We start from the raw sequence: 19,838 nt of genomic DNA, 5'->3' as shown, positions 1-19,838 counted from the left end.
GGGTCAAATCCAGTCTTCATCAGGGCTAAATGGGCTGAATCTGGACCAAACAAATTCAAACTGACCTGAAGTAGAATTGTATCATAAAATCCTCTAGATTCAGGTTTGAGCTGAACAAATTCTCGAACACGATGTTGCTGATGCTGATTATGAATTATGAATCTCTCACTTTCAGAGCCCAACGCGTTTAACCAACACCCCATGATATTACAAATGAGGCTGCTATATAATATAACATCAAATATCTTGGACTCTCATGTTGCGTTTCAGCAACCTGAGCCAATAGAAAATACTATGGAAAAAAAGTAAACAAAAGGGCAGATAAACTGCTCGTACATTTGAAATGTGTTTTTATTTTACTGACGCACATTTCTCTGATTTTCTGGCTCATCCATTTTCTGCCGCCAGCGTCGTTGTCCCCGCCTAAACTCACCTGGATCCCTCTCTGTCCCCGCCTAAACTCACCTGCGTCACCGCCTGTCCCTGTCTGTCCCCGCCTGTCCCCTCTGTCCCCGCCTAAACTCACCTGGGTCCCCCTTTGTTCCCCTCTGTCCCCGCCTAAACTCACCTGCGTCACGGCCTGTCCCGCCTAAACTCACCTGGGTCCCCCTCTATCCCGCCTAAACTCACCTGCGTCACCACCTGTCCCCGCCTAAACTCACCTGGGTCCCCCTCTGTCCCCGCCTAAACTCACCTGAGTCCCCCTCTGTCCCGCCTAAACTCACCTGCGTCACCGCCTGTCCCTGTCTGTCCCCGCCTGTCCCCTCTGTCCCCGCCTAAACTCACCTGGGTCCCCCTTTGTTCCCCTCTGTCCCCGCCTAAACTCACCTGCGTCACCGCCTGTCCCCGCCTAAACTCACCTACGTCACCGCCTGTCCCCGCCTAAACTCACCTGAGTCCCCCTCTGTCCCGCCTAAACTCACCTGGGTCCCCCTCTGTCCCGCCTAAACTCACCTGCGTCACCGCCTGTCCCTGTCTGTCCCCGCCTGTCCCCTCTGTCCCCGCCTAAACTCACCTGGGTCCCCCTTTGTTCCCCTCTGTCCCCGCCTAAACTCACCTGCGTCACCGCCTGTCCCCGCCTAAACTCACCTGCGTCACCGCCTGTCCCCGCCTAAACTCACCTGCGTCACCGCCTGTCCCCGCCTAAACTCACCTGGGTCCCCCTCTGTCCCGCCTAAACTCACCTGGGTCCCCCTCTGTCCCGCCTAAGCTCACCTGGGTCCCCCTCTGTCCCGCCTAAACTCACCTGTGTCCCCCTCTGTCCCGCCTAAGCTCACCTGGGTCCCCCTCTGTCCCGCCTAAACTCACCTGCGTCACCGCCTGTCCCCACCTAAACTCACCTGGGTCCCCTTCTGTCCCCGCCTAAACTCACCTGGGTCCCCCTCTGTCCCGCCTAAACTCACCTGGGTCCCCCTCTGTCCCGCCTAAACTCACCTGGGTCCCCCTCTGTCCCGCCTAAACTCACCTGCGTCACCGCCTGTCCCCGCCTAAACTCACCTGGGTCCCCCTCTGTCTCCGCCTAAACTCACCTGGGTCCCCCTCTGTCCCGCCTAAACTCACCTGCGTCGCCGCCTGTCCCTGTCTGTCCCCGCCTGTCACTGCCTGTCCCCGCCTGTCCCACCTGTGTCGCCGCCCCTTCCTCTGCCGCGTCTAGGAACGAGACAGCGGTGACGTAATGGCCTCTAAATAATTTATCTCTCAAGTCAGAAAGAGTGAGAGCTGCAGAAAATCAATAGCAGCAGACACAACGTATGGAGACGAGAAGGAGGGAGGGGGGAGGACGAGAGTGGTGAGAAGGAGGGAGGGGGACGGAGGGGGTGAGGCGGTCTAAATGGACGGGAACCCCACCCCGGCCTGAGATAGCAGCTCCATCAGGAAGTCCTCTGTTATTTCGGTGAGATGGAGCGGAGGGAGAGAGCGAAAACGAGACAGTTTTCCAATAAAGCGGCTGCAGAGGCAGGTCTGTAACGAGTAGAATGTACTAGAGTTTGTTTGTTAGGGTTCTGTCCAAGCGAGCTACGGTATTTGTCCCAGTTTTGTCCCCGGTCGATTCCGAGGTTTAGTTTTTCGATTTTCGAGGTTTGGATGCGGCAAAGCTCCGATCGAATCCCGTTTACGTTGCACTTAGTGATGTCACGATATCACGTTTCAATCTTAAGCTTATTGTGAAAAGAATTTAACAACGATTACGGACCGAACAACAGTAAAAACCTATACTTTTTCCTCATTCAGATTGTGAAATAATACTGAGGAATCGCGTTTCTTCCGTTGTTTTTGACCATCTTTACGAACCCAAACTTTCCGGATGAGAAATGGAAGTTAATGTGACATAACGGCCAGATAATGGACAGTTTTTACACTCAAATTAACTTTTTAGAGAATAAGATTGATACAAAATGTCTTAATCTTGCTTCTTAAAGTGTTCCCCGAGCTTTCCCCGAGCTGTCCCCGAGCTGTCCCCGAGCTGTCCCCGAGCTGTCCCCGAGCTGTCCCCGTCGTCGTTTAGCAGATTTATATTGCCTTCCTTTTCTATCTTTGCTCTAGAACTGTGCGATACGACGAGGAAAATGAATAAAGATGTTCAGTTTATTAAATTTTGTCGCATAATAAACGGATTCAAACCGCTTTAAAACTGTTTTCCTGAACGTAAACGCCGCAGACTCTTAATCGCTTCCATTTAACACAAGGATATTGCCCACTTTCTTCCTCCAAAGTCCAAACTCTTTACCGAACCATGTGCTTTTGTTGACGGAGGTTTGGGCGTAAATCTCTCGATGTCCGCCAGTCGCTGAACCGTAACATCTGCTTCTATTTTCATCCGACTTCTGCATTTCCACTTCCTCCTAACCGCTTCTTCCTCGTCACATTCTTTCAGTCTTTCCCTCGACGGACGACCCGAACCCCACGACGGACGGAGAGACGCGCCGCCGCTTCGGGCTCTGTCGCCATGAAACCGTCGGCATTCTTTGACGCGGCCGCCGACCCGCGCGACATCCTGGCCACGCGCTTCTCTTTTCGATTAGGAAAGACAATTACCGTGAGACCGATCGCTGATGGACGAAGGGGTTTTCAAGTGACGGAACTGTAGTCTTTTTGCGATTCAGCACGTTATTTATTTTAGTTTTTGAGCTTATGATCCAGTAGTAAAGTGTAATTAACTTATATTGAGGTTTAGACTTGGTTTAAAGTCTATTTGAACCTGGCTGAAACCTAAACCTGCTGCAGTTATAGCTTTAATTCATTTAAGACGTCGTTTAGTCCTCAAAATCCCCATGTTTAGTGCTTTACATCTAGTTTAGGACTTAGTCGAGACCTAGTTCTGGTTTCTACGATATTAGTCTCGGCTAGATTAAGATGGACGATCCAATTAAGATTATTTCGACCGCTCTAGTCGTCCATTTTGCATCCTTGATCCGTCAGACACGTTGACGCGGCGTCGCCAACGTTCCGCCGCCGTCCCGTGAAGCCATTTCCTTTTTTGATGCTCAGGAAAACCTCTCGAAATGGAGGGTCTGGAGAAGCTGGACGTTGTGGGGGACATTAGCCCGGCTCTGGAGGCCACCGAGGACTTCGTTCATCACTGCGGCGACGGCGTGCGCGGCCCAAACATGAGCCAAGAACTCAACCGGGCCTCGTCGCGACCGGCGAAGCAGCTCGAAGCGTCCAACGCCGCCATGGGGAAGCTTAAATCCAGCGGCGTGTGGGGGATCATGGCCGGCGAGCAAGAAGTCGGACCGTTGGGTTTAGCTTGGGCAGATAACGTGGGCGTTTTAGGCTTGGGGGGGATGGGGTTGAGGCACGGGAAACGAAGCAGGGCGAGGTCCACCAACGATTTGGCGGCGCACGGCAAAGAGTGCGCCAACCACAGCACCAACGCCGCCGCCGCCAATTCGGTCTTTAAGAAGGGACACAATCGCTCCAGGTCCGACGTGAACTACAGACCCTCGGCCTTCACGGACAACGGGCTTCCCGCCGTCGACGGCAACGCCCTCAAGAACATGATCCTCAATCAGCAACAAGAAGGTACGGCTCAGTGCGGCGTTACTGTCCTTGAAACGTGGAATGTCGTACGTAGTGAAAACCACACGTGGCGTTCCTTCACCGGGGTTTGGTGGCAGCGGAGGGAATTGCCATAGCGACCAAACGAGAGCTAGCGTGCTAATGCTAATGTAAAATCACAGCTGTAATGAAGGGGATTTGAGTCGCTTGAGATGCTGAGTTTGTGTTGATTTGTGGAGTTAAAAGTGGCTCAGGAGAACTTTAGATCTCTACTTTTGACGTCATGAATCTGGGACGTTTGAAACTGAGTCATTTGTGAGGCTGAAAGTGAAGAGGACTTTAAGTTATTAAATGATTGCTGGATGAATGAGTTCAATGCCAGACAAAGCACCATCATTCTCTCCTCTCCTCTCTCTCCTTCTTTCTCTCATCTCCTCTCTCTCTTCCCCCTCTTCACTTCTTTCTCTCTCTTCTCTCCTTCTCTCTCTTCCCTCTCTCTCCTCTCCCTCTTTTTTCTTTCTTTCTTTCTATCCTCTCCTCTCTCACCTTCTCTCTCCTCTCCCTCTCTTCCCCCTCTCTCCTCTCTCTTCTTCCACCTTCTTTCTCTCTTCTCCTCTTCCTCTCTCTCTCCCTCACACTCTCTCCTTCCCTCTCTCATCATCTCTCTCCTCTCCCTCTCTCTCTTCTCCTCTCTCCCTCTCTCTTCTCTCTCTCTCCTTCCCTCTCTCTCTCTCTTCTCCCTCCTCTCCTTCTTTCTCTCATCTCCTCTCTCTCTTCCCCCTCTTCACTTCTTTCTCTCTCTTCTCTCACCTTCTCTCTCTCCTCCCTCTCTCCTCTTTCTCCTTCCCTCTCTTTCCTTCTTTCTCTCTCTTCTCTCCTTCTCTCTCTTCCCTCTCTCTCCTCTCCCTCTTTTTTCTTTCTTTCTTTCTATCCTCTCCTCTCTCACCTTCTCTCTCCTCTCCCTCTCTTCCCCCTCTCTCCTCTCTCTTCTTCCACCTTCTTTCTCTCTTCTCCTCTTCCTCTCTCTCTCCCTCACACTCTCTCCTTCCCTCTCTCATCATCTCTCTCCTCTCCCTCTCTCTCTTCTCCTCTCTCCCTCTCTCTTCTCTCTCTCTCCTTCCCTCTCTCTCTCTCTTCTCCCTCCTCTCCTTCTTCCTCTCATCTCCTCTCTCTCTTCCCTCTCTTTCAATCTCCTTCCCTCTCTTTCCTTCTTTCTCTCTTCTCTCTCTCCCTCTCCTCTCCCTCTCCTTCCCTCTCTCTCTCCTCATCTCCTCTCTCTCCTTCTCTCTTTCCTCCTCTCTCCTCTCCCTCTCTCTCTCCTTCCCTCCCTCTTTCCTCTCTCCCTCTCTCCTTCCCTCTCTCTCTCTTCTCTCTCTCTCTCCTTCCCTCTATCTCTCTCTTCTCTCTCTCCTTCCCCCTCTCTCTCTCTTCTCCCTCCTCCTTCTTTCTCTCATCTCCTCTCTCTCTTCCTTCTCTTTCGCTCTCCTTCCCTCTCTTTACTTAATTCTCTCTCTTCTCTCACCTTCTCCCTCTCCTCTCTCTCCTTCCCTCTCTTTCCTTCTTTCTCTCTTCTCTCTCTCCCTTCTCTCCCCTCTCTCCCTCTCCTCTCCCTCTCTCCTCTCCCTCTCTCTCTCCTTCCCTCTCTCTCTCCTCTCTCCCTCTCTCCTCCTCTCTCCCCTTCTCTCTTTCCTCCGCTCTCATCTCCTCTCTCTCTTCCCTCTCTCCTCCCTCTCTCCCTCTCTCCTCCCTCTCTTCTCTTCTCTCTCTCTGTTTACATGTCCACTTTGCGGCGCTCCGGAGGAACTCGGAGGGGGGAATAATGGCGCATAATCCCGTCTGCAAATGGACCGTAAATGAGGCGAGAGAAGAGGCGACTCAATTACCTCGGCCTCCCGACGCCGCCCGGGTTATTTAGCGTTAGCATTAGCATATGTGAGGGAAAAGGCGTCCGGCCCATTTGGTGAAAGGAGAGACGTAGGAAGTTTGATAAGAGGCTTTTCTTTATGCGCCGGAAAACAGAACGGCTGGAGTGAAAAGAAATTATTCAGATTTGCTCTGCAGAGATAATTATACGCCTCAGGTAGGGCTAATTAAGGAAAGCAAGTCATTTAGTCATTTATGTAATTATGGACAGGAGAATATTGGGAGCTTTTGACGACTACGTGTGTTTTTATTCTCCTGGTAATTGCCTTTAATCAAATCATAGTTGAAATTACAATTTTAATGGTGGTAATTAGCAAACAACTGCAATTATTAAAGTATAAGACCCGCTAAACTTGGCTTTAGCCCTCTATAAATGGAAATGTATGATATTTTTGTAATGTTTAGGAGTTCATACGTCCGTCTTTTCTCTAATGTCAGTGTTTGAAATGTGAAATTTTAATCCAATCACAAAGTTTATTATTAAATTAGATTTATTTCCAAAATCGTTCAGCTCCATCCTTAAAGCAACTCTTTATTCTCATAATTAGTAAGTGTCTTGTAGAAAGCACTTACTAACTACTATTACTATTATTTATTACCACCGTATTTTCCAAAGTATAAGTCGCACTGGAGTATAAGTCGCACTGGAGTATAAGTCGCACCGGAGTATAAGTCGCACTGGAGTATAAGTCGCACTAGCCACAAAATGCATAATAGAGAAGAAAAAAACATATATAAGTCGCACTGGAGTATGAAATGCAGTTGCAAATGTGAAAATAACAAATAATATCACATATAAGTCGCTCCGGAGTATAAGTATAAATATAGTAAGTCGCACCCCGGCCAAAACTATGAAAACAGGTGCGACTTATAGTCCGAAAAATACGGTATCATTTATTCATTTATTTTTAGATATTTATTTATTTATTTATTTATAAAATAAAAGTCACAATTTAGTCCAAAGTCTGTCAAATTTGTCCAAAAATCACATTTGGACTCGATTGGAAAATGAAGTCAGTTACAATGTCAGTTACAATGTCAGTTACAATGTCAGTCCTTAATCGTTGGTGCAGTTTGTGTCGTCCACTATTTCGCGATGGGCTTTTTCCTGCTGCCAGAAGTACGTTCCAGAGGTATCCATCTGTTGTGTCCACGGCAGGAGTTTTGAGGCCCAGACACACAGTTCTGAAACGGAGTGAGATGAAAATGCAGCCTCCACATGCAAACCGTACTCTAATCCTTCAACATTTTATCTTTTCAAACTTTCCAAAAGCGTTAACCTTTGAGCAAAGACGGAAGTATGAACCGATAAACCGACACGAAGATGCCACGCTTTTCTAAACGTGTTCGTACAAATCCAGCCGCTTTTAAACGTGGTAAAAGGACTCGCGAGATCGGGACAAAATCCAGAGAAATCTGTGCAATTGCGACTGCGGCTCGAGCGCTCGCGTTCGGCCGGCCACGCCTGTCGCTCAAACGCAAACATCCCCGTATCTCGTGACCACCTTGCACCTTTTTATCGCTCGACAAACTGCATTGTGTATTTTAAGATAGACCGACCGCTAAAGCTACGATAAACAGACCCGTTCTCCTGCTCGGATTATCTTCTTTCCTTTCGCTTTTCAGGAAACGCCGACGTTTTTTCCCCCGCGTGACGTCGTTTGTAATCGCGCGACTTTGCTTCTTTGCTTCTTTCCGCGTCTAGACATTTGGCATTCGCTGCGGTGAGTGACGTTTTAATTCGGGGCTGTAAAGTCACGTTTTTCGCCGACCTAATCCCGACTCTCCCAAGCGCGACGCGAAACACTCCCGGTCTCGTTCAAAGGCGTCGGCGCGTTCATTAAGCGCTTCGTTAGCATGCAGAGTCGCGCGCGTGGAGTGACGTGGCCGCTCGCGTGTGATTGATGAGGCCCTCTGCTCGGCGTAATGGAAAACGCCCGCAAAATGTGCTTTTCTGTCAATTACGCGTGTTTTCGGCGGAGGTTTGCAATTAGGTTAATTTGCTAAAACAAGCCGAGGTCGGACGCCGCGCACGTAATTGGTCGGTTGTTTGAGAGTTGCGGCGACGGGCGCAACGACGTTAACGAGATTAGAAACGAGAACGTGCTGGTTTTGTGTAAATTTGTCGTTTGAGTCGTGTTTTATTCTGCCCGTCTCAGGGATAAACGGGCTATAGCTTTCTCTCATTTGCGCAGGTGTAATTTAATCTTTTTTGTTCTGCTTCGTCCCGTTTAATTTATGTTACGGCTCGTGGATTTGCTTAAACGTTTCATATAATTTAGTCTTACAACGTGTTCTTTATGCCTTGCGAAGTCCGTCATGTGCAAAGCGTATTTCCCCAAATCATGTTAGAAAGTGGTGAAGCTCTGTGTTTTCCCAAGCTGTTTCGGTAATAATAATTCGCAACTTAGCAAATTAGCACTTAGCAACTTAGCACTTAGCAACTATTAGCTCGTTCCAAAATACTCCAATAACATTCATTCCGTCTTCTTTTTTAAATCGACAAACTTGGGTTCTTTTTTTAGAGACAGTAGGAGAAGTAATTGACTGATTAAACATGTCGACAAAGTCATCGCACCGTTTTACGAAGCAGATTTTGACGCAAAAGCCGTAACGCAGAGCTTCTCAAAGTCGGGGAGACGGACGCCAAACCGGCATTATGAGACCATTGCGTTCTGGGTCCTTGTTTCTGAAAGTTCATATTTTTAGTCTCCTGAAAGTCTCAGTTTTTGCGTATTCGTCTGGCGTTAGCTTCGTGTGGGCGGGGCCACGTTTACGAACCGTGGATAATGTGATATCAGGACTTTTGAATGATTACAACAATGTACACGCTAAAATCTCTTGTTTGTCTCGTCGTTCTGCAGCGGAGAAGAGCCTGAGCAGCGGCAGTGTGGTGAAGCAGGGCGCGCTGGAGCACAGAGCGGGCACTAGGGGGCGCTGGCTCTCGTGCCACGTCGAGCTAACACCGTGCGAGCTGCGCCTCTACACGCTGGACAGCAGCGCCAATCGCCAGCTGGGCACCGCCTACTCCCTCTCGCACTGCCAGAGCGCCGCCTCGCCTGCCCTGGGGCAGCCCGCGCAGCCCGCCGACCCGCGCACCCTCCAAGCCGTGTTCTTCAACAGCACCGTGCTGCACCTGCGGGCGTCTTGCCAGTGGGAGGCGCTGGAGTGGAGGCGAGCCATTTGGAAGACGGCGCAGGCGGCGAAACCGAAGCCGGACAAGCAAAAGGTCGACAAGCTCCCGCCGATTTCGCCGTCGTCCTCGCCCTCGCGCTCGCCGTGCGGTCTGGACACGGGGCCGGACTTGGACAGCGACTCGCCGACGCCGGACGCTTCCCTCTCGTCGCGGTCGTCCTCGTCGGCGCCGAACAGGCCGACGACGCTGCCGCTCTTCACGCAGAGATGCCCCGACGTGCTGAAGGCGGGGCTCTTGTACCAGCTGGTGGACCGCAGTAACTGGAGGGCGTATACGTTCGTGTTGACGCGGACGACGCTGCAGGTGTTCCCCACCGAGGGGCGAGGGCCGGTGTCCAAGCCCGTGCAGCAATATGCGCTGGCCTCGTGTACATCTGTGCAGCACGGTAAATCGCTCTCTGATGCGGCAACGTAAAATTTAAATGTGTTCGTGGTTGACCGGTTAGCCGCCACTCAATGCTTAGCCAACTGAAGTGATTTTGCCCCGTTAAATGTCTTTATCTGCACGTGTAATACACACTCTGCATGGACTGTAAGTGTCATCTCATGAACACCAAGCGGACCTGCCTAACTGTTATCTATTATTGTCCCTACGTGGTTTATTCACCGTGGCGCTAACGTTAGTGAAGCAAACCGACTGGATTATTCATCTTTTACCTGCACAAACTAAGCAACTGGCTAACGTCGGCGACTTTACAGCGCGAGTCTTTATTTCAGCCCGGGTGGTTCATAGTCACTACAACAGTGCATTAAAACGGTGTTCGCAGATGCTTTCATTCAGTTAAAAGACCTGTCACTCCCATAATGCACTGTGGTTAACCGACTATTGACCGTGAACGGCTCCGACTAACGGTAAAGAGACAACTGCAAACGCACATCCCTAATTTGGAGGCACGCCGACTCTTCCAACGCCTGCATTCTATTGGCCGGTGCCGTTCCATACTTTACTCCAATGCGTTTTCGCTAACGACCGCGTCATAAACATTTCTTAAACCGAATGTTAATAATGTGCCAAAAATGTAACGTGCCAAAATGGCATGATTTTAGTTTTATTTCATTAAACCTGCAAACGTTAATGAACTTGTGAAACTGGCGCTTCAAGTGACATTTTGACTCTTATTACCGTATTTTCTGGACTATAAGTCGCGCCAAAAAACGCATAATAGAGAAGAAAAAAACATATATAAGTCTCACTGGAGTATGAAATGCGGTTGCAAGTGTGAAAATAACAAATAATATCACAAATAAGTCGCTCCGCAGTAAAAGTACAAGTATATAAATATAAGTCGCACCCCGGCCAAAACTATGAAAAAAGGTGCGACTGATAGTCCGTAAAATACGTTTTTTGTTGCCAAATGTAACATAAAACCTAAACTTCACCCAGTTTCAGACATGTATCTGCAATTTAACCAAGTTTGCACTAAAACTCCAAACTAAATCACTTGACAATTGCAATGATTATGAAACATGCACATTTAGAAGAATAAAAAAGTAGATTTCATGTTTTCTAATCTTTATTTTTGACATATTTTTGAAGGTCCAGACTTGTGGACGGAGCGCGCAGACTGCTTCCAGGCCGTGTTCTCTAAAGAAGCGGTGCGTCTCCGAGCGGACGGCCAGTCAAAGGCGGAGGAGTGGGTCCGAGCCCTGCAGGGGGCGGTAGAGGAGCAGCGTCCGGCTCACAGAGCGGCGCGAAGCGGGGAGGAGGAGCAGGCCGAGGTGGTGGAGGGAGCTCCGGGCCTCCAGGGGGTGCTGCTGAGGTCCAGGCCCAGCAGGGACCGCAAGCACCGAGAGGCGCAGCGGGCCAAGCGACAGTCAGTCACCACCAGCTTTCTGAGTCTGCTCACGTGTTTGTCCGTGGAGAAGGGCCTCACAGCGCAGAGCTTCAAGTGTGCAGGTGAAACGCGTGATTAAAACACTCAGACATGTGATAAAAACACTCAAACATGTGATAAAAACACTCAAACATGTGATGAAAACACTCAAACATGATGAACACTTAAACATGTGATTAAAACACTCAAATGTGTGATAAAACATTCACACATGTGATAAAAACACTAAATGATGTGATAAAAAACACTCAAACATGTGATAAAAACACTTAATGATGTGATAAAAACATTCAAACATGTGATAAAAACACTCAAACATGTGATGAAAACACTCAAACATGATGAACACTTAAACATGTGATAAAAACACTCAAATGTGTGATAAAACACTCAAACATGTGATAAAAACACTTAATGATATGATAAAAACATTCAAACATGTGATAAAAACACAAACATGTGATAAAAACATTCAAACACGTGATAAAAACACAAACACGTGATAAAAACACTTAAACATGTGATTAAAACACTTAAACATGTGATAAAAACACTTAAACATGTGATAAAAACACTCCTCCCTCTTCTTAACCTCTCTCATACTCCTCTCTCCCTCTCTGTTTCACTCCTCCTCCACCCCTCCTTTCTCTTTCCTTCTCTCACTCCTCTTAAACTCTATCTTTCTCCCTCTCTCTCCTCCTCCTCCCTGTATTTCTCTCCACTCCTCCCTCCTCTTCCTCTCTCCCCCTCTTCCTCTCTTAGAACCTTCTGCATCTCACCTCTCTCCCGTGCGTTATTGTGGCAGTGGTGTTTGAGGAGCCCACCTCAGAGGGGCCGGGGCACACGGGGCCAACCTGCTCTAATTGTTCTCTCTGTGTGAAGAGACAGAGAGACAAAATGGCTGAATGCTGCTGAATAATGGGGACATTTCAGGGTTCAGAATAAGCGGTATCGCATCGCAAAATGCAACGCAATTTCTCTCAAATGCGATGCATTCGTCAGAAAAAAGTGTTTTTGTATCACAGCTTTTGTTCAATTGTATAACCAAAGCGCCTAAAAGTACTGATCCCTCGTCAATCGATCGTCAATAACGGCCTGACACATGTAGGACGCTGTGTGGACATGACGAGTCCCTCTGCTGTCTGAGATCGTGAGTCTGAAAGTGGGAGGAGCCACGTGCGGTAAAGTTAGCGTCACAGATTCGGACTTCCGAGGTCAATAGCTCCTAAACGCAAAAGTCTTTGCAGATCATACACATGCCAAAATATTCATATTTACACTGCCAAGTGACACAACCTCGTTTTTAACAATCAGATGTGTATTTTGGGCGCAGCGAATTACACTGATCCGAATATGCAGCCAGAGCCGAGACGAGTGCTTAGGGATCGTCATCAAATGTGCAGCCGGAGCCGAGACGAGAGTGCTTAGGGACCGTCATCAAATGTGCAGCTGGAACCGAGACGAGAGTACTTAGGGACCGTCATCAAATAGCAAAACGAAAAATGGAATGGAACGTCAAATAGAGCGGTACAATAACAATGGTGGAGTCTGCATGTTCTCCTCGTGTTACCGTGGGTTCTCTCCAGGTTCTCCGGCTCCTCCCACCGTCAAAGACATGCATGTGTTAGGTAAAATTGGTAACTCTAAATTGGCCGAAGTGAAGTGAATGAATGTGAGAGTGAATGGTTGTCTGTCATGTCTATATCTCTGTATCAGCCCTGCGACGAGTTGGCCCCTGTCCAGGGTGTACCCCGCCTAAGGCTCGAAGTCACTGGGAAAGGCTCCAGTCACCTGCGACCCCGAAAGGGAACAAGCGGTAGAAAATGGATCAAATCCACCATGATGGACACCACAGCAACCTTTATTTTTCCATCATAAGCTTAATACTCCTGCAAATAGTCATCTGATTGATGATGATATGGAAGAAAGTTGTAAATAAGGCCATCCGTCTGTGTTGATTATAATCAACAACTAAATTTATTTGCAAGTTTTCTGTTTCATTTATTTTTTAAATGTTTTTAAGTGTTTAAAAGATAATTTGTTAAGAGTTTAAAAAAAAATAAAAAATGTTTTCAAATACATTTTAAATAAATAATCGTGTTAAAAAAATCCTTAATCTGAGCCCTGCATTTGTTTTGGAGGCACCAGTCAGCGCTGGAGTGTAGGAGGAGCTACAGTCAGCGCTGGAGTGTAGGAGGAGCTACAGTCAGCGCTGGAGTGTAGGAGGAGCTACAGTCAGCGCTGGAGTGTAGGAGGAGCTACAGTCAGCGCTGGAGTGTAGGAGGAGCTACAGTCAGCGCTGGAGTGTAGGAGGAGCTACAGTCAGCGCTGGAGTGTAGGAGGAGCTACAGTCAGCGCTGGAGTGTAGGAGGAGCTACAGTCAGCGCTGGCGTGTAGGAGGAGCTACTGTCAGCGTTGGCGTGTAGGAGGAGCTACAGTCAGCGTTGGCGTGTAGGAGGAGCTACAGTCAGCGTTGGCGTGTAGGAGGAGCTACTGTCAGCGTTGGCGTGTAGGAGGAGCTACAGTCAGCGCTGGAGTGTAGGAGGAGCTACAGTCAGCGCTGGAGTGTAGGAGGAGCTACAGTCAGCGCTGGAGTGTAGGAGGAGCTACAGTCAGCGTTGGAGTGTAGGAGGAGCTACAGTCAGCGCTGGAGTGTAGGAGGAGCTACAGTCAGCGCTGGAGTGTAGGAGGAGCTACAGTCAGCGTTGGAGTGTAGGAGGAGCTACAGTCAGCGCTGGCGTGTAGGAGGAGCTACAGTCAGCGTTGGCGTGTAGGAGGAGCTACTGTCAGCGTTGGCGTGTAGGAGGAGCTACAGTCAGCGTTGGCGTGTAGGAGGAGCTACAGTCAGCGTTGGCGTGTAGGAGGAGCTACAGTCAGTGCTGGCGTGTAGGAGGAGCTACAGTCAGTGCTGGCGTGTAGGAGGAGCTACAGTCAGCGTTGGCGTGTAGGAGGAGCTACAGTCAGCGTTGGCGTGTAGGAGGAGCTACAGTCAGCGTTGGCGTGTAGGAGGAGCTACAGCTGGACACTAGAGCTCGATTATGCAACAAACACAACCAAAAGCACAATAGCGGTTATTTCTATTGGACATTGACACTTTTTTAATACATTAAAACCAAATAAAGATAGAAATATGCTCAAGGCTTCACAAAGTCTATTATTGAGGACATTCATTAACTGTTTAATGTTTTGGACATTTTTATTTCATTATGCTGCTGTTTTTGTTATGCATAAAGGGCTTTTGTACGTGTTTTAGTGTCAATATAGTCAAGATAACAATTTTATAGTCGACCCATCTCGATTAGTCAAATATTACGTCTTATTTGTACTGTTATCATTCTTTAAACATGCTCTTAAGTAAGTTTCCCCCGGGACCAAATGAGTTTTGGCACCATCTACATGCAGCAGAAGTAATGACAGACAGAATTACACACATGTTTCGCACTTTCTGGTCGTATGTTTTGCACTTCCTGGTCACATGTTTCGCACTTCCTGGTCGTATGTTTCGCACTTCCTGGTCACATGTTTCGCACTTGATGAGAAAATGAGTCTGGAGATGGTTTTCTGGAGTTAAAAAACAGCGTCACAGGTAGAATATGACATCACAGATCCAGGAGATTCAGAACGGAGTGTTTTTGAGGCTCGGAGGGAGACGACCTTTTAACCAGGATTCATCAAACTGTGAATGAAGCTAAATGTGACTCGAGCTGAGTTTGTGACGAGGAACAGTGTGAGAACAGGTCACATTTTTGCAGATGTGTCCTTTAAAATCGTGATGGACTGGGCCCAGAAATCCATCTTTATTTTACGCTAAATGTATTTTTTTGAGCACTTAAGCATGATATAACGTTCATCACAAACACAGAGTTGTATTTAGCTTCGTTCACACGTGTTCCATGTATCCTGTTCATGAGGTCTTCTCTGCTCTGCGTCTGAGCCTCACAAAAAACACATTCTCAATATCCCAGCTTTTTGACGTCAAAGTAAACACACAAAAAGACCGTAAAACAAGAGCAAGCCCAGTCTTTATTTATCAAGTGTTTCAATCGTTTTATTCTTAGTTGGTCTCCTTGTATTTTATAGTTAGATTCTGTATATGACAGGAACCTCCCATGTTATTCCAATGGGGAAATTGTCAGATCTCTGAAATGTGAACATACTTACACTTTATACTTTTACAAACTCCTCCAAGGGTTTTAGCCCAATTAATATTATTATTATTATTCAGGCGCTGTGCATTTGTGTCCATTATAAATACGTGGCTTGTTCACTTTCAGGTCGGCCGCCGCTGCGCGTCTTTTACCGTAAAAACAAAAGTGTTTTCCTTTGATATTCCGTCCTGATGACCTTACAGACCGTCCCTCACAGACTGAGCTTATTATAGAATATGATTAGCTCATCAAAGTGTCATATGGACGTGTTCTTTGTGTGTGGCACCGCCCCCTTCTCTTTGGTCCTCCGCCCTTTACCTAAACCCGATTTAAACGTTTGCGACACCGTTTCACTTTTCCACTCTAAACCTCTCTTTGAACTCGTTTTGAAGCCGCTGCATATGCATGGCGACGCCCGGATGTGAGGTGCGGTCGCCTGGTGACAAAAGGGGGAGGGGTCCGCGCTCGTTTGAAGACTGCGGGGGGCTCCAGGGGGCAGCTCTCCGGCCCGGTGGACGGAGCCTCGAGAGGGGGCGAGGGGTGTTGTGGGGGGGCGGCGCCAGAGCGGAGGTGGAGCACGTTCTCAGGACCCCCGGTTTGACCACGGGGTGCGGGTGGTGTGCCAGGGGAGACGCTGTCTGAAACCGCGTGAACGGGAAACACGAGTTCAGTTTTATTTTAGTGTTGAATGGATCTGATTAAAAGTCTCTGTTGTTTATGTTCAGGAAAGAATGAAATCCATTTTCATTGGTTTTAATGACACTAAAATAAATAAATAATAATAATATTTTACCTTTACACAACAACAAACTAATACAATTAAATACGATAGATTTGCTCGCTTACTCCATTGTCTACTCCAGTGTATTTAAGAAGAGTCGCTCTCTTGTTCCCTGCTTCAGTCTCTCTCTCTCTCTCTCTCGTTCCCTGCTTCAGTCTCTCTCTCTCTCTCTCTCTCTTGTTCCCTGCTTCAGTCTTTCTCTCTCTCTCTCTCTCTCTCTCTCTCGTTCCCTGCTTCAGTCTCTCTCTCTCTCTCTCGTTCCCTGCTTCAGTCTCTCTCTCTCTCTCTCGTTCCCTGCTTCAGTCTCTCTCTCTCTCTCTCGCTCTCTCTCTCTCGTTCCCTGCTTCAGTCTCTCTCTCTCTCGTTCCCTGCTTCAGTCTCTCTCTCTCTCTCTTGTTCCCTGCTTCAGTCTTTCTCTCTCTCTCTCTCTCTCTCTCTCTCTCTCTCGTTCCCTGCTTCAGTCTCTCTCTCTCTCTCGTTCCCTGCTTCAGTCTCTCTCTCTCTCTCTCGTTCCCTGCTTCAGTCTCTTTCTCTCTCTCGTTCCCTGCTTCAGTCTCTCTCTCTCTCACGTTCCCTGCTTCAGTCTCTCTCTCTCTCTCGTTCCCTGCTTCAGTCTCTCTCTCTCTCTCGTTCCCTGCTTCAGTCTCTCTCTCTCTCTCTCGTTCCCTGCTTCAGTCTCTCTCTCTCTCTCTCTCTCTCGTTCCCTGCTTCAGTCTCTCTCTCTCTCTCTCTCGTTCCCTGCTTCAGTCTCTCTCTCTCGTTCCCTGCTTCAGTCTCTCTCTCTCTCTCTCTCTCGTTCCCTGCTTCAGTCTCTCTCTCTCTCTCTCTCGTTCCCTGCTTCAGTCTCTCTCTCTCTCTCTTGTTCCCTGCTTCAGTCTCTCTCTCTCTCTCTCGTTCCCTGCTTCAGTCTCTCTCTCTCTCTCTCGTTCCCTGCTTCAGTCTCTCTCTCTCTCGTTCCCTGCTTCAGTCTCTCTCTCTCTCTCTCGTTCCCTGCTTCAGTCTCTCTCTCTCGTTCCCTGCTTCAGTCTCTCTCTCTCTCTCTCTCTCTCTCGTTCCCTGCTTCAGTCTCTCCCTCTCTCTCTCTCTCTCGTTCCCTGCTTCAGTCTCTCTCTCTCTCTCTTGTTCCCTGCTTCAGTCTCTCTCTCTCTCTCTCGTTCCCTGCTTCAGTCTCTCTCTCTCTCTCTTGTTCCCTGCTTCAGTCTCTCTCTCTCTCTCTCGTTCCCTGCTTCAGTCTCTCTCTCTCTCTCTCTTGTTCCCTGCTTCAGTCTCTCTCTCTCTCTCTCGTTCCCTGCTTCAGTCTCTCTCTCGTTGAGAGGTTTCTGTCTGAACACATCAAAGCTTTTGCCTCCTCTTTATTTTATTTTTAATTCACAAACCTCTTCCTCATTGTTTTCAGAGTTCAAACATATCACAGTCTGCATACAACCCCCTCTCTCCCCCCCTCTCTCCCCCCCTCTCTCCTCCCCACTCCCCCTCTCTCCCCCTCTCTTCCCCTCTCTCCCCCTCTCTCCCCCTCTCTCCTCCCCTCTCCCCCTCTCTTCCCCCCTCTCTCCCCTCTCTTCCCCTCTCTTCCCCTCTCTCCCCCTCTCTCCCCCTCTCTCCTCCCCACTCCCCCTCTCTTCCCCCCTCTTCCCCCCTCTCTCCCCCCTCTCTTCCCCCCTCTCTCCCCCTCTCTCCCCCTCTCTCCCCCTCTCTTCCCCTCTCTCCCCACTCCCCCTCTCTTCCCCTCTCTCCCCCCTCCCCCTCTCTCCCCCTCTCTCCCCCTCTCTCCCCCTCTCTTCCCCTCTCTCCCCACTCCCCCTCTCTTCCCCTCTCTCCCCCCTCCCCCTCTCTCCCCCTCTCTCCGTCTCTCTCCCCCTCTCATCCCCTTTCTGTCTCTCTCTGTTCCCTCTCCTCTTTCTTTCCCTTCCTCTCCACCTCCTCCTTCCTTCTTCTCAATCATTACTGTACCAACACTTTTACTACTTTAAACAATGCCTCAAATCAAGATGAATAATCCGAATTCAAACACAGACTCTCTCGCTCTGTCTCTAAATAATAGTGAATACAGTGTTCTTGTTGAGGGCTTTTCAGCACCCGCCATGGCAGCACCCGCCATGGCAGCACCCGCCATGGCAGCACCCGCCATGCTGAAAAGATGCCGCCAGGTATTAAGATAACCGTGCGCGCGCTGCAGGCATTTTAGGGTGCTGCTGCGCTCGGCCGAGCGGGCGCCGAGAAAGGCGTGAGCGGAATTTTTTAAGTACTTTTTGCTAGCGTCCCACCGCCATCCTCAAACCTCTGCCCAGCGAGAAGATTGAAATAATAATAATAATAATAAATATAGCCGCAAGCGGCAATGATCGGCCCTCGCCACGCCGCCGCCACGCCGCAAGAGGAGGGGGCGCTAACGCGCCCCAATTGTCCTTTTAGTACGCCTACTGCTGAATCTTCTCCCCTTTGTTTTACCATCAAAGAGCAATTTTATTTTGAATTCTTGGCAAAATGATTTTTGAATAAAAATGTGGATAACCTTTGATGGTCCACACCTGAAGATGAGTCTCACAAAATTTCAGGTTAATAGGGCTAACGCCCTGGGAGGAGTTTGTGAAAGTCTAAAGTGTAAACATGTTCTGGCGATTTCCCCATTGGAATAACATGAAAGGTTTCGGTCATCGTTACGGCAACGCCATAACAATTATGACATGGGTCTCATTGACTTTTTTGATGGGGATGCCAAAATTGAGTTGTGTGTCAAATTTCATATAATTTTGCAAAACTAAACATTTAACCTCAATATAAAATCTGTAGGGGGCGCTGTGGCGCCAAATTAATTTATTTCACTTCAAGTAGGTTTAGGGCAAAGAGTTTAACAACTGATTCTAATTTGACGCAATTCGGACTTTATCTGCGCAAACGGCAGAAATGTTAAATTTGGGAGATTTCTGAAATTCTAGCTACAGTTTGCGGCTTCGCCGCTCAGAGACCGTGAGAGGTATCAATGTAATTTGAATAACTTTTGATGTCCCACTCCTCAGTAGCATTTTCACCAAATTTCAGCTTTTTAGGGCCAACGCCCTGGGAGGAGTTCGTAAAAGTAAGACGTTTGGAAAAACTCCCGAGTCATGCTTAGCCATTTTTAAAGCAATATGGCCGACATTTGGTTGGGGGGACGGCGTTGCCGTAGTAATATTTTTTGCTTCTTTCATGATTCTACGATCAGATTTTTCTTGGGTCATTTCCCATCTCTCAATACATTTTTGGTACATTTGGGGGCGCTGACGCGCCAATTTTTTTATTTTAGAAAAGGGAAATAGCCAGAATGTAGAGAGGCACGATTTTTAGAGGTGTGCAAATTTTTGTGACTTTTCGTCAATGTTCACTGGGTGAAAAATAGGGGGGTTGGTCCCGAGAAGAAATCCGATGCGAAAACAATGTTTCCCATTTTTCAAATATCATAAACTATACATTTTCGGAAAGCGCTCGCGCTTTCCTAGCTCATGGTGTGGGTCCCTGGTCACTGACGGGTACTTTTGTTAATTTTGAGTGGGCTCCGCCCACTTTGTGTTTTTGGCCCTCTATACAGTAATAATGTTCAATTTTTGCATTACATGCTTATATGTACGGAACATGCAAGAGATGGAACGTATTCGTGAGCTACTTAGCGCAAATGAGTGCTTTACATTCGCGGTCGTCATCCCAATGTAAAGTGCTCGTTTAGTGCGCACTTTTGCACGGGCTTTGCCCGTTTACAACGGTGATGTTAGTTAGTATGCACGGGGCGTGCGTGAGTGGAGGAGTGCGTTAGTGAGTGTTTGGAAGTGGGCGAGCGCTTCGCGCTCGATTTCGCTTTGCACGGCCTTACGGGACTAATAGGCCTCTCGCCAGCTTGTGGCGCTCGGGCCTAATAATGACATCTTCTTTCGCCGCAAATACTATGAATAAAAAGCTGCGCAATTTTGTGACTTCTTTTGTAGT

General features: G+C 48.4%; 1 protein-coding gene across 1 annotated transcript in view; it reads left to right on the top strand.

The window, feature by feature from the left end:
- The first annotated feature begins 2,906 nt into the window (after positions 1-2,906).
- Positions 2,907-19,838, top strand: part of plekhm3 (pleckstrin homology domain containing, family M, member 3) — a 38,731-nt gene continuing 21,799 nt past the window's right edge. Inside the window, exons 1-3 of the mRNA XM_072445285.1 lie at positions 2,907-4,023; positions 8,787-9,503; positions 10,655-11,014. Of these exons, the coding sequence (XP_072301386.1) occupies positions 3,504-4,023; positions 8,787-9,503; positions 10,655-11,014 (1,597 nt within the window). The 5' untranslated portion in view covers positions 2,907-3,503. The remainder of the gene's footprint in view (positions 4,024-8,786; positions 9,504-10,654; positions 11,015-19,838) is intronic.

Source organism: Eucyclogobius newberryi, unplaced genomic scaffold (genome assembly GCF_026437365.1).
Source record: "Eucyclogobius newberryi isolate DKJ021-1_F unplaced genomic scaffold, fEucNew1.0.hap1 SCAF_14, whole genome shotgun sequence".
In the NCBI taxonomy this organism is placed as follows: Eukaryota; Metazoa; Chordata; class Actinopteri; order Gobiiformes; family Gobiidae; genus Eucyclogobius; species Eucyclogobius newberryi.
This window is presented reverse-complemented; position numbering and strand designations above follow the sequence as displayed.